This window comes from Rhinolophus hipposideros, assembly GCF_964194185.1.
Source record: "Rhinolophus hipposideros genome assembly, chromosome: 17".
In the NCBI taxonomy this organism is placed as follows: domain Eukaryota; kingdom Metazoa; phylum Chordata; class Mammalia; order Chiroptera; family Rhinolophidae; genus Rhinolophus; species Rhinolophus hipposideros.
The window spans coordinates 14490742-14505453 of record NC_138063.1 but is presented as its reverse complement, the minus strand read 5'-3'; the positions used below and the strand labels follow the sequence as shown (position 1 = coordinate 14505453).

General features: G+C 34.6%; 1 protein-coding gene across 3 annotated transcripts in view; it reads left to right on the top strand.

The window, feature by feature from the left end:
- Window positions 1–14712, top strand: part of WDR7 (WD repeat domain 7) — a 301626-nt gene that overhangs the window by 94769 nt on the left and 192145 nt on the right. For all 3 annotated transcript variants that reach the window (XM_081078981.1, XM_081078980.1, XM_081078982.1), the window contains one exon: window positions 1389–1512. In XM_081078981.1, coding sequence (XP_080935107.1) covers window positions 1389–1512 — 124 coding nt within the window. The remainder of the gene's footprint in view (window positions 1–1388; window positions 1513–14712) is intronic.

Sequence of the window (14712 nt, the reverse complement as noted above, 5' to 3'; positions counted from 1 at the left end):
TTTGTAGGAGCTCAATAAATGGTAGCTATTATTCTGTGTTAATGGACTTATGCTGTATTAGATAGGCTTGAAATATAATGTCATCAGGAACTTGGAAACATTTTACAGAGATTTTCCTTATCATGGCATTTGACCTATATAGCTGTATCAGTTTGTAGCATTCAAGATTTTTAATTTACCAAACATAATTAACATATTTCCTTTTTCCCTGGTCTCCCTTCCCTCCACTTCTAGTGGAATTGCAGCATAGTAAAATTTTCATAGTTTTGCATTGAATAATATTTGAATTCACTTCAAAAGTCACTTATCATAAAAAACTATTCAAGCTCTTATCAGATGCTGCTGCGTCATCTTTCTTTTATTATATATATATGTATAAAAGTTGATTGGGGTGACAATTGTTAGTAAAGTTACATAGATTTCAGGTGTACAATTCTGTAATACATCATCTATATCTCACATCGTGTGTTCACCACCCAGAGTCAGTTTTCCTCCCATCACTGTATATTTGATCCCTTTTACCCTCATCTACCTCCCCCCCGCCCCCCTCATCTTTTCAATGATAGTCAATCAGTTGATTGGCACAGCACTTGACAATGGACTAGTTTCTTTAACCCCATGCTTAGGGTACTTTTGCCAAAATAAAACAGAGCTAAAGTAAAACTGCAAAATAAAAGTTGTTATCAAGGGAAAGAAAAATTCTTATCATATAATTTTGAAAAATAGTGTCCTTCTACAGAACTAATGTTGTTACACAGGAATACATTTGCTTATTTGTTGAAAACAAATTGTTTTCAGCATGTCTTTGGTATACATGAATGTGTAGATTTATACATGTATTGTTTGTGTGAACAATACCTATTCAGTGTGTGTGTGTGTGTGTGTGTGTGTATACATATATATGTGTATATGTATGTATATATATATATATATATATATATATATATATATATAGTAAATAAATTTACTAGATAAGGTTAAGTTTCTTCAGGCTAACAGAGAAAACAAATTTAATAGTTCTAGGATGACTTAACAATAATCTTTATAGAAATTTTAAAACTGAAAATGCTAAATTAAAGTGCAAGTGCAAGAATATTTTGAAAACTTTGGAAAATGAAGTTTTAAACCCAAAGCTGATTAAATGTTCAAACATAATTAGTCTATTAGTGTTAAAATATTTTTCAGTGAGATTGTTAATTAAAATGTCTTTGATGATTTGCTGCCGTACAATTTATTCCAGCTCAATTCATTATTTGGTTAGTAGTTTTTTTCATGTAACTAAGTATGGTTTATCTATTTTCTAGCTTTACTTCACTGTGAACTTCCCAGGTTTTAAACACTTCAACAACTGGTCTTCTTTTTGTGTTCTATTTGATCTGTGGTTTCAGGTCAGAGAAGCTGCGCAGGCCCTGCTTCTGGCAGAACTGAGAAGAATTGAGCAGGTGGGACGGAAGGAAGCCATCGATGCCTGGGCCCCTTATTTACCTCAGTACATGGACCACGTCATATCACGTAAGAGTTCTCATGCTCTTCTACGAAGCTTTTCATGCTCATTAGAAAAGTGTCAAAACTCACAAATATGCTTGCTACTACCTATCCACAAAAGGGAATCGTTTACCTTAAAGTGAAAACAAGGATCGTCAAATTCTGCTCGTTCATTTTCTGAAATCCCTATGGTTTGGAGTTTGGTTTGATATTCACTAATGGACTGATCCCTTATAAAACTAATCCCCCAACAAAAATTCTACTACTCTGTTTAACACTAGCATCTGTCTTTCTGCCCATTGCGTTATTATGCTTGTGGGTGCCAATGTTAGATATTGATCTGATGATGTTTAAGTGCAAATACAACACAGATCCTTTCCAAGCCAAAGTTGGAATTGTGAATTTTAAGATATAAAAATCTGGTAGAGTTAGAGCAGTATGCTATTGAAAAAGAGAAAATTAGCAAGGATTTGACTAATGGATCTTTCAAATGAGTATAAACTGAATGGATTGTGAAAACATTGTTGAAATTTTTGAATATTTTTTGCAAAATAAAACCTTTTTAATCATGCTGCTAGATCAAATATGCATTGAAGAAGTTGTATGTGTGCTCTCATATTTTTTTTTATTTTTAGAAAAAGTGTGCTTCATCAATCTCAGTTTAGCATTTGATTCATTCTTTATTCTTCTTGTAAAGAAAAATTCAGAATTAAAATTTTAATCTGTTATGAATATAAGATAAAATAAATCATTTTTACATTTTTTAAAGATAGTCTCAATGAAACTTTAAAAAATCTTTTTACTGTGAAAATTTGGTGTGGGTTTTAGGTGGATTCATTTTAAATGACCTTTTGCCAGTACCAGTTATTCTTGTTAATGAGATACTCATTATACATGTCAAGACAGACAATACATAATTGTATAAGAAGGAAATGAAAACAAGATTCAAACAGGATTATAATTATATCTGGTGTAACTCTACCAGATGTTTGCCAGTGGTGACTGTAGTGGTTGTTTAATTAGGTATGTGACCTTGGGCACTTAACCTTTCTCAGCCTCAGTTTTGTCACAGATAGAATGAAGATAGTGAAACTATAGGGTTATTTTGAGGATGAAATGAGTTAATCTTTATTAAGCACATGGAACCGTGCATAGGTCGTGGTACACGCTGTATATTTGTTAAATACATTCATAATCTATAAAAATGCAAATATTTATTTCACATGTAACCAGAGCATCATAAATGAACAACTCCAGTTAAAATTTTTTTCTATTTAGGCAAGACTATTTACTGAGAGAATATTGTTTTTTATTTGCTTACTGGGATTTTTTTTTTCTATTTTAATGAAAGGAAATTAAGTTTTAAAAAAAACAATGGTTTCAGACATGGACTCTAAGGTATTAAGCTTAATGTTTGTATATAAATAAATATGTATACGTTTAAATTTTTTCTGGAATATAAAAAAAGTTTTAAAAAATAAGATTGGAATGAAAAAAGGTCTGCTTTTGAATATTTGAATAGTCTGGAACACTGCTCTTTGTTTAGTAACTTGTAGGTATTAACTTCATCATCTTCCAGAAAATAGCTCATCAGCTCATCATAAACCCTATTAAATAAAAGGTCCCCCTATTTAAGGACAAACTATGAGGAGAGTACTGTAGATTGAAAGTGAAACTAAATAGCAAATCACCAGAGATTTTTTTCTAAAAGGAGAACGCTACTTTGGAAATACTGAGTACCGTTTTCAAAACATGTTTATTTAGGATGGAGTAGTGTAGAGTGGGAAAATGGATTAAAGTAGAATAAGTATCTGGGAGGCTGCTACAGAAAGGAATAGGGGACCCAGACCTAAATGTAGATAGGGTAGAATAGGAGATGATTTTAATAAGCCTTGATTACAGATTGAATATAAAGGTCTAAGAAAAACACCAAAGATTGGACAGTGTTGTATTCTTGACAGTTTGGAAAGAGAGGTACCATTAGTATTGGTGGTGGATGCCTTGTTGTTTTTTTTTTTTTTTTGCAAGGAAGAAGAAAATGAGGCAGGTGCACAGATTACTCTCTGAAGAATAATAAATATGTGTATTTATCATATAACGATAAATATATCATTAGGAGATATATTGCTAGGAGAGATGTCTGTTAGTGAGCAAGAGAGGGTACAGTACAAGTAAAATAATGACAATACCCACCATTAACTGAACACTTTTCTCTGTTAGGCTTTTGCTACATGCCTGGTCCGTGTTGTTTCATGAAACAATTACAATAACCCTGTAAAGTAGGCACTGTTGTCATTGCCACCCCTACTTTTTCCCCCAAAAAAGAAATTTCTGAAGATCCTTCAGTTCCTAAGTGATTGTCAGACTACAGAACTCACTCTCGTAACCACTATTTGTTCTGTCTTGCTTCCTCCATCATCCTTACATCTTACATCCTGCTTTCAGACAGTGTCATTTTCAGCCGTATTAAATTTAACAACAAAATAGAGCAAAAAAAAAAAAAAACTAAGAAAATTATTCATAATGGGTCTCATCATGTTTAAATAAGCATAAACTAGGTTGTTCTTTAAACCTTTCCATTAATGTAAATTAAAGTCCTTGGTATTTAGTTATAATATCCTGGAGTATTTTATAAATTAACTGAATGCTGGCTGACCTAAAATTTTAGTCTTATCATTTACTGTAATTGTATTTATGTTTAGCAAAAGAATAAACATTCTACATGTAAATAAAACATCGCACACTAACAGCTCTTGCTGTAATATATTAATCTGTTCTGGAACTTTATATTGACTGAGTGTAAAATTAGTTTTAGTTTGCTTTACTGGGAGCTTTCTATTTTAATAAAAGGATGTCGAGCTAAAGTAGTAGGGATTCTGAATGTGTGAAAGGAGAAGAAAGCACACAGCCAATGAGGAATAGCCACCGAGGGCTGTTGAACAGATTTGCTGTCCGAAGGAATCAAAAGGTTATGGAACCAGCTGGTGGACAGCCCACACCTGCCATCAACGTGCTTGTAGTGAAGTCGCGTCTGAGGAGATGATGATTGTAGCAATTCACAGCCTAAAACATTCTTTTAGAAACTGAAAACCTATTTTAGCATAAGAATCTTCTTCATCACTAAAGTAGGTAAAGTAGATAAAATAAGCAATATATCTGGTAAATATGCCGTTCATCATATATTTTAATTATCCCGAGCATTTAAAAATACACAGTAATTACCTACGCAATATTGGCAGCTCCTAACTTATGACTGGGCTTGCTGTAAGACTCCCTTTGTTAGATATTGGTCTGAAAATCAGAAAATACTTTCACCTGAATAGCGGGGTGTCATATGGGCTGATGGACTGTGATAGCCCTTTGTCTTAGAGACCTGGAGTCTGAAGTTTAAAGTGGGCAGTAACTTTCTCTGACTTCACAATCAGTAAGTGATTGCACTGCGACTAAGGTGACAATCAGCTAGTCATACTGACTGGGGTCTTCTGGAATTTTATTTAGCTATATTATGCAGTAAAAGAGTTTGTGGTTTTTTTTAAATTTATTGGGGTGACAATTGTTAGTAAATTTACATAGATTTCAGGTGTACAATTCTGTTTTACATCATCTATAAATCCCATTGTGTGTTCACCACCCAGAGTCAGTTTTCCTTCCATCACCATATATTTGATCCCCCTTACCCTCATCTCCCACCCCCCACCCCCTTACCCTCTGGTAACCACTAAATTATTGTCTGTGTCTATGAGTTTTTCTTTCTCATTTGTTTGTCTTGTTCTTTTGTTGTTTTTGGTTTATATACCACATATCAGTGAAATCATAGGGTTCTCTGCTTTTTCTGTCTGACTTATTTCACTTAGCATTATACTCTCAAGATCCATCCATGTTGTCACAAATGTTCCTATATCATCTTTCCTTAACGCCGAATAATATTCCATTGTGTATATATACCACAACTTCATTATCCATTCATCTATCGAAGGACATTTTGGTTGTTTCCATGTCTTGGCCACCGTAAACAAAGATGCAATGAACATTGGAGTATACGTGTCTCTATAGAGAAATGCTTTCAGATTTTTTGGGTAGATACCCAGGAGAGTGATTGCTGGGTCATATGGTAATTCTATTCGTAATTTCTTGAGGAACCTCCACACTGCCTTCCATAGCGGCTGCACCAGTCTGCATTCCCACCAACAGTGTATGAGGGTTCCTTTTTCTCTACAGTCTCTCCAACACCTGTTACTATTTGTCTTGTTGATGAAAGCCATTCTGACTGGGGTGAGGTGATAGCTCATTGTGGTTTTCATTTGCATTTCTCTGATGATTAGCGATGTTGAGCATTTTTTCATATGTCTATTTGCCATTTGTATATCCTCTTTGGAGAAATGTCTCTTCAGGTCCTCTGTCCATTTTTCAATTGGGTTGTTTGTTTTCTTGTTGTTGAGTTTCATGAGTTCCTTGTATATTTTGGATATTAGCCCCTTATCAGAGGCACTGTTTGCAAAAATCTTTTCCCATTCAGTTGGTTGCCTCATTATTTTGTCAATAGTTTCTTTTGCTGTACAGAAGCTTTTCAGTTTCATATAATCCCATTCGTTTATTTTAGTTTTTACTTCCGTTGCCTTTGGAGTCAAATTCATAAAATGCTCTTTGAACCCAAGGTCCATAAGTTTAGTACCTATGTGTTTCTTCAATGCAGTTTATTGTGTCAGGTCTTATGCTTAAGTCTTTGATCCATTTTGAATTAATTTTGGTACATGGTGACAGATAGCAGTCCAGTTTCATTCTTTTGCATGTAGCTATCCAATTCTGCCAGCACCATTTATTGAAGAGGCTGTCTTTCCTCCATTGTATGTTTTTAGCTTCTTTGTCAAAAATTATCTGTCCACATTTATGTGGTTTTATTTCTGGGTTCTCAATTCTATTCCATTGGTCTATGTGTCTGTTTTTCCGCCAATACCAAGCTGTTTTGATTATTGTAGCCCTGTAGTACAAGGAAAAATCAGGGAGTGTGATACCTCCAGTATTGTTCTTTTTTTTTAAATATTGCTTTGGCTATTCGGGGTCTTTTGTGGTTCCAAACAAATCTGATGATTTTTTTGTTCTATTTCTTTAAAAAATGCCATTGGGATTTTGATGGGGATTGCATTAAATCTGTATATGGCTTTGGGTAATATGGCCATTTTAACTATGTTGATTCTTCCAATCCATGAGCACGGAATGTCTTTCCATTTCTTTGTGTCTTCTTCAATTTCTTTCAAAAATGTCTTATAGTGTAAAAGGCTTTTTTGTACGTAGGTTTGTCTGAGAACGTAAGGAAAACAGTGGGCCAGAGCCAGCTACTTGGAGCTGTTGAGAACATTAGAGCAGAAGCTTTGTACAGACCCAGCACAGGGTGGTGAGTGTTGGCTGCTGTCCTGTTTCCCTTCCTGTGCTGGATTCTAGTTCTGTTCTCCGTATCTTCACTGCCTCAGAATCCACTGAAGTTTATATTGCCCTACAGTTCTGGCAGTGGACCAGAAATCGCTGGGTCAGAAAAGGAGCAATAGTTTGCCTTAACTGAAAAGTCAGTTTACAAATTTTCATAAAAACTTAAGTCTTAATTGAGTGATACGAGAATTTTGTTTCAGGCAATGGAGCTCTGTGCTTGAATCTGTTAGAAAACCTTTTATCCCTTATAAATACAGTCAGTATGTGAACTTTTAATGCCTAATTTCGAATAGAAAATTTGAGGGTAAGTGCATTCTGATTTTTGTTTGAACGATAATAGGACTAGAATTATAAATACTGCCTACATTCTAGAATAGCAATTTGATGTAAAAGTAAATATTTTCTGAATTATCACTCATTAGCATATATTTGTAATCACTTTTTAAAGTGTTTTATAGAAAACACTTTTATAAACCCTTTTTAAAAAACACTTTTTATAAAACACTGTAAAAATTCCATTGATTATTCTGAATTAGGAAGGATTAATATTATTTTGTGCTGTTGTATTACAATGTGATGAAGATAAAATGTTAGAAGTTGTTTCAGATTTATTGTGAAGGGAAGATATCTTGCAGAACCCAATTTTATGTATTTCTTATTTGTGACATTCTATATATAGCATTTTGATAACTGACTCTTTGATGAGGTCACGCACCTGCTCTTTTATGAAATACACCCACACTTGCCCTTCATTCCAGGCAGTGACTGCTATGAGGTAAATGCTGATGGTCCCTGATTTCCTTTGGCCTGTGATGCAGAGTAACCTTCCAGGGCAGGAGGTCACACGCGTAATTATTTCTCATACGTTGTATTCTACTTGCTCACAGTGGCTCATCTCCTCGTTTAATTTCAGAAACATTAAGCACATAAAAGTTACTACCATTATATAAATCAAACGCTCTTCCAAAGAGGGTGCTATTGTAATTTTATGCAGTTATAGCCGATGTAGTTTAATTTGCAAATTTATCATCTCAGATATTGATAGAAGGATGTGTAACGCATCGTGTTTAATACGTATTGATGTCATCAGAAAGAACAATCCTTTGTTCTTATCGAGTCCCTGCCTTTTTAGCTTCCTTTTGTGTTAAGGTTACCAGGGTTAGACTCGTCTTTCTATCCCCCTTGGTAACAGAATAGGACTTTTTGTTCAATGAAAGACACTCCTAGGCAATGTTTTGGGTTTGACTTTCAACAAGCCACACTGTAGTACCTATTTTAACCTGGAATTGAAGTCACTTTTCTGATGATTATAAAGTAGTGGTCATTCTGAGCACAAATGTGGATGGACCAACGATATACAAGAAGGTAAGATGGAACTATATATTATAGAGGTAGTAGAAAAGTGTATTGTAGCTAGTAAAAATAATGTAAATATTAGTGCATAATTTGGTAGGGTTTGCTGGCAGGGAGAGGATGGGGGAAAGAACAGGAAGGGGGTTAGATAAATATCATTTAAGTGAGTCCCCTTCCCTTCACCTTCAAAAGGCCTTAAACGACATAGAATTCCTTCCTCCTTTCTTTTTTATATATGCCTCAGATATTTAAAGTCTTAGGAATGATTTTCTAGATAATTGAGGATTTAAAAATCACTATATGCTCAGATTAAAAAAAATTTAACCCTTTTTGTTATAATATTTCAAAATATCTCTAGCTTTTTAAACAACTTCTCAGTAGCACGAGTTGTTGTTTTGGCTTGTGCTGTAAAATTACCACCACTTGCTTATTGAAGACAGTGAACCTCTTTATCTGAACTAGAAGTGCCCAGGTTTATATACATCTTGCATTTCATTTTTTTTATATAATTTTTCTTCCTCCTCTTTTTATTTTCTAGTAATTGTTACCAGTGTTTGCTTTGGGGCTGTTTTGTCTCACCCCTAAGTCGCTTTTGCTCTGATTCCTCGTTTACTATTTCCACCGTTCTTGGAGTGTGGAAGTCAGTAACCAAACTTACCTGAGTTACATATAAGAGGAAAATGGCTAAGACTAAGGGCTCTGTAATGAAAAAAATCCCTCCGCTTTAGTGTAAGCACTTTGTGTTGCGTCCCCGTGATCCGTCACATTCTCTCACTTGACTTCTTTCTCAGGTCTTTTGTTGCATTCTGGGTGTATCTTTCTTTTGGGGAAAGATATTATAATTAAAATTGGGGAAAGAAGGGAAAATCATTGGGTAGCTCATGCAGAATTGATAATTCTAAAATTCCACTTTTGTAATTAATGCCTATTTTATGAATCAGCTGAAATTAAAGGATGAGGTGTCCTCCGAAATATCTGTAATAGCTGTCTTGTGTTCACAAAGCCAGTTGGAAATGATTGTGCATGGTGATTTGAAAGGGAAAGTGTTAAATTATGACTAAGTGATCTACATAAAAAGTACTTCATGTTCTGTGGGAATTATTATATTGTGAGGCAGAAAGGGTTTGTCTTAAGACAAACTATATTATGCAAAGCACACTGTATCTGTACTGTATGTTTGCAGTGTTTCATTGAGACCAAAGGGATTTGTTCCTCTTTTTTCTTCCCGAGTGTCAGAGCTGTGGAGCTTAATTTTAAGCACTCTAGACTGATCTTGTATTTAACAGTATTAAACTGTTCTTCTTATCTATATTTGGCTACTAACCTAATGGAATAACAACGAAATTTCTTCTTCATCCGTCCCAACGCTCTTAAGGAAAACCCTTCAGTTCCAGGGCACTTGAGTTCTTTGAGGTGATATTTAGTACTCGTGTAATTTTCCTTGTGTCCTATTTACAAGTCTTAGAAATGAGAAGTGGTAAATTAAAAATGAAAGCATTACTGGATCGATTGGTTAGACTTTACTTCTAAGCAATAAACAGGAAGCTCTGCTGTAGGGGAGGAACTCCACTGGGGCAGGTAACTTCCTGCTGCCAGGAAGAGTCCTCTGTGTAAGAGGCACTGGGACAACACTGCCACCAGTCTGGTTGCAGGTTATCTATCAGTGGGAGCCCCGGGACAGTTCTCCACCTTATGCAACAAGCAAGGAGTGGAACGGAAGGAAATCCAATGACTTGTTCCTGCTGAGGAACTGGGATTCCATCGAGCGTGGGGCTCCTTACCTGCTTCTTTCTCTCTCATTCCCCTGAGGGTACGGACTATCAGCTAACACTTGTGGACAAGCTTCTGGAGCTGAAAGGATTGGAAATAATTTTAGTTTTCTTATTCCCCTTTCTTTGTCTCTTTCACAAGTCTCCCTATCTCCCTCCCTTCAAAGCAGAAATGTGTTGCCTCTTCTAGAGTTGCAGTTGGTGGCAAGGCCCCTAGGAGGTGTGGCTGGCTTTCTCTGAGGTGTTTGTGCGCTTTAGTTGAAGATATTAGAGCCCATAAAGACTACTTTATTAAAACAAACAAACAAACAAAAAAAAACCTCACCCACCCTGCCTGCTCCCAAAAGCATCCAGCAACAAAGCACCCAGCAGCCAGCTGTGGAGAGAGACAGGGATGGGGAAAGGAGGAAAGAAAAAAAAAAAATTCAACCTGTGACACAGTGTCTTTAAAAAAAATGGCGTTCAAATAGAAATGCCTGGCATACCTTTAGCTGAGGGTCTAGTGGCCTTTGCTGTAATAAATGACCCGATATTAGTTGCTATGAAGAGTATGATATTGATTTGTGCCATTAGTCTCTTGCTGATTTGCTGAAGAACGAAAATTTATAATGCTAATGGAAATAAAGTACTTTACAAAACATTGCACACGGATACAGGAACATGTCTTTGTAATAGAACAAGTGTCTAGTAAGCTTTTAAATATAAATTTTCTTTAGGAAGATTATTCCAGTTCAGACGCTCAGAGTCCTGTTCAACTTGCTTTCATAGAGCAAAAAGCTGAGTTGATAATCTTGTGATTTTTAAAATCTTAGACACTGAATGTGCCCGAATGAATCCAATTTTGATTGGAAGTGAGACTTTTGTAATTTTATACCGCATTTCTAATTTTATTATCTCTTTCTGTTGACTGGATATTATATGTGACTGCATTGTTTTAATATTTTAGTTTGAAGGGTAGTGATCTGCAATGTGACAGAATAGATCTTAGAGTTTGGAAAGAAAACAGGAATTTAAAGTTATTGTAAGAAAATTATATGAACCTATTTTACCTGTAGCATTTTGATATCATAGTTAACAGTAGATTTTGTTCTCATGTGATTGATAAACTCTGGGATTAAAATGATCAAATTATACTAAAATATCATCCTCCCTCCTTCTCTCTGCTTTTTTGGGGAAAGTATGGTATTTTATATTTAATTTTTACGTAGTATTATTGTCCTAATGATTTATTACATCTGCTATCTACTTTTATTAAGCAGATTTTCATACAGATAGTATTTTAAATGTGTTTTAATATTTATAAATGGTTTCATTGTCCATGACATTTTCAGACGTGGTTAATATTTTAGCACTTCTAGTACACAAACATACAGAAAAAAATTTGTTTTATTGGTTTGAGCACCCGAATTGACCTCAGCAAGATTGAGATTGATCTGGTTTCTTTCAGCCTGTTAAATGCCAATCCAGTCATCTGTAACAGTACTTAGTATTTTTGCAATTTTTCTGTACATATTTTCTGTGTTTGTCCTATAAAACTTACCTATCCCTTGAAAAGATTTTCCTCGCTTGATTTAGAGATGAAAGAAAACCACCACAACCACCTATTTCATTGCTTGTCGTTTAAAAAAGATTATTTCTACAGTTAATGTCACTGCTATAATCACAGTCCTTTTTTTGTAATTTCTTTTTATGAAAGGACTTTACATTTTACTGGGGAAAGACGATGAGACTTACATTGGAAATGTCTACTTGGACTAAAGAACACTTGGCTTTTGGAGAATGGAAACAGACGAGGAGGGATGGTTCCTAACACATGAATATTCCTGCTGATTTTAAGACACATACTGAAATTACATCCCTCTAATTATTAAACATTAAACAATTTCTGGCATCGCTTGAGGATACAAAGACGTAAATTCATATTTTGAGATACTGTTCTAACTCAGACATGAAGTTAAGAAGGCTTTTTCTTGACTCTCTGCTGAGGGTGGCTAGCAGGTCTTACTACAAATGTCCAGTCCTCGACCCACCACCCAGAACTAGGAGATTCACTTCTAGTTTAGTTCCTCTGACTTTGATAGTATTTGTTTTGAAGTCTGACCCTTGCCTTAGAGGGGAAAACCAAATAACCCTAATGGTTCTGTATGGCAGCCTACAGAATATATTCTTGCGGCTACTCAGCTAATGACTATTCTTAATGGAGCTTCATAGTAGCTTGTACCTAGCTGAGTGCTGCCACACTGTGTGCTGTCAAATATTGTTTGCAATAGTTCTCTCCTGGAAGCACAGAGACAATTTTGAACATACTACATAATGTTTGATACATACTTCATTATTTTGATTTAAAATGTGCTAACCTTTCAGATATGGATGGGCCAGCAGTCTGGTTTTATAGAACTTATTTGTTCTTATATAACTATAATTGTATAATGTGAGTATAGATTCATATATATTCAGTCATCTTTTAATAGTCATGATCCACTTGAGAAACCTCTATAATAATCACTTTTTGCCCATGTGACTTAATAAATCATCATCATCAGGTGATGTTCAGTCCATTGATTTAGATATCTCCCCCCCCCCCAAAGTGAGTGCGGTAATGTTTCTGTGGTATGGTCTATATGGAATCAGTAAATTGATTTGTATATCTTCTTAAGAAGCATGTTATTTGAATTTTGACTTTTTTTTGCACTAAATATTTAAAGAGTCATTTGACAAGGGATTTGTTTTGGGTTGAAGAATTCACATGTAATTCTGCACATTCCCCTTTTTATCATGGGCTCCATGTGGCCTTGCAGTGTGCGTGGGATGATTGATTCATTCTTGAAGTTGACCATTCAAGTGCATGAGCAGGATAACACAGATGATTTACTCTGTTTGCTTTTGGCCAGACCATCTTGAAATGCTTCTTACAAAAAGGAGGCTTACCTCTTTCTACTAATTACGTGCCAAACAGTTTTGGTAATGATTGTTAGAGGGGTAAGGGTTTGGGAAAACACCACATCAAATGGGCATTATTTCAAAGGAATTATATTAACCTTTACTACTAATCAGTAAATCTTTTTTTTCCTTCTTCTTCTTGGGATCACTGCATAGAGATGTCAGGATGTTTTGTGAAATGATCTGTTTGAATGTCAAGTATAACTTTATAGACTAATTTGGGATAAAAGAGATATGTGTTTTGCTATTTGGCTTTTAAAACTTTTTATTTTGGAATATGTTGAACGTATATAAAAGTAATGTAATGACTCTCCATGTACCTATTGCCTAGCTTCAACAGTTGCTAACTCGTGGGCAGTCTTTTATGTGTATCGCTCCAAACCCTTTCCTGACATTACTTTGAAGCAATTCTCAGATACAGTATCACTTTTTCCATAAACATCTCAGTTTGTATTTTAAAAGATAAGGACTCTTTTCTTAAAATAAAAACTATAATACCATTAGAATGCCAAAAGATCCCAATTAATATTATTTAATGACTCTTCATATTTCTCTGGTAGTCTCATATATTTTTTTTTTACAAGTTGCCTATTCAATTTAGGATTCAAATAAACATCAATATATTGCAGTTGGTTTATATGTCTCTTACGTTTCTTTTAATGTATAGAATTCCTATCAATCAGTCAATCAATCAGTCAATCCATCATCTATCTACTTGTCTCCAGCTTCCTCACCCCTCTTCTTTTCCTTTTCCTTGTGATTTGTTTGTGGAATAAATTAGGAAGTTTGTACTGTGGTAATCCATGCACTGTGGTGGTATATCTACATTTTCTTTAATTTTATTAGATTTAAATGTGCTAATGAGTGATCTGGAGGGAAATGCATGGAATGGAACGAAATGAAAAGAAAAGGTTAAAAAAAAATCAAGATCATCTCCAAATTTTCTTCTGTAGTTCTTAAAGTAGTTTGAAATATTTTGTGTGTGTAGTTTTTTTAATTATAGAAAGAGGAAAGAAATGAAACTAACTGCAGTCCTAAGGATTGAAGACACTTCCCTTTGCTTGAATCTTAGTAGTGGAATCCTATATACAGAAGAAAAATAACTCCCTCTAATAGTTTATTGGCAATAAATGGAAAATTTAAGGATTCATTCGCTGATAGGTGATTAATTAGTTCCACACAGTTTAAAATATATAATTGCCATAAGACAGATGTAAATAGTATACATAGGAAAAGGGGAAGAAGCAATTGATTCTTCTTTGAAGACTAAATTTATTAATATATTCAAATTTCTTTACCAGATTGGTGATCATTCTCAGAGTTCATATCTTTTCATTTAGACTTCCCCATTCCCAAAGAAACAATCCCATCTTGGGAATTCATCAGAATAAACTTTTATCAATCTGTCTTAAAATATACCAGCTAAAACATGAAGCAATGTTAAGTCATTTGACCAAACTGTGTTGTGCAAATACATGGAGCATGACTTTGTTGTAAGGGCTGGATATTTTTTAAAAAACGAAACCCCGTTTGATTCAATGGTCTCCATCTCCACTTGGACATTTATAGCTTCTTCAAACCTACTGTATTTATAAATTTTCCTTTTTCTATTTTTTCTACCACATTTTGGCACTGTCATCACTTTTATTATACATATGACTGAGGGAAATATACAGTAATTTTGGAAATATTTTTATAATCTATTATGTGATTGATGATTTCTTAATGGACCAAAGGTGAT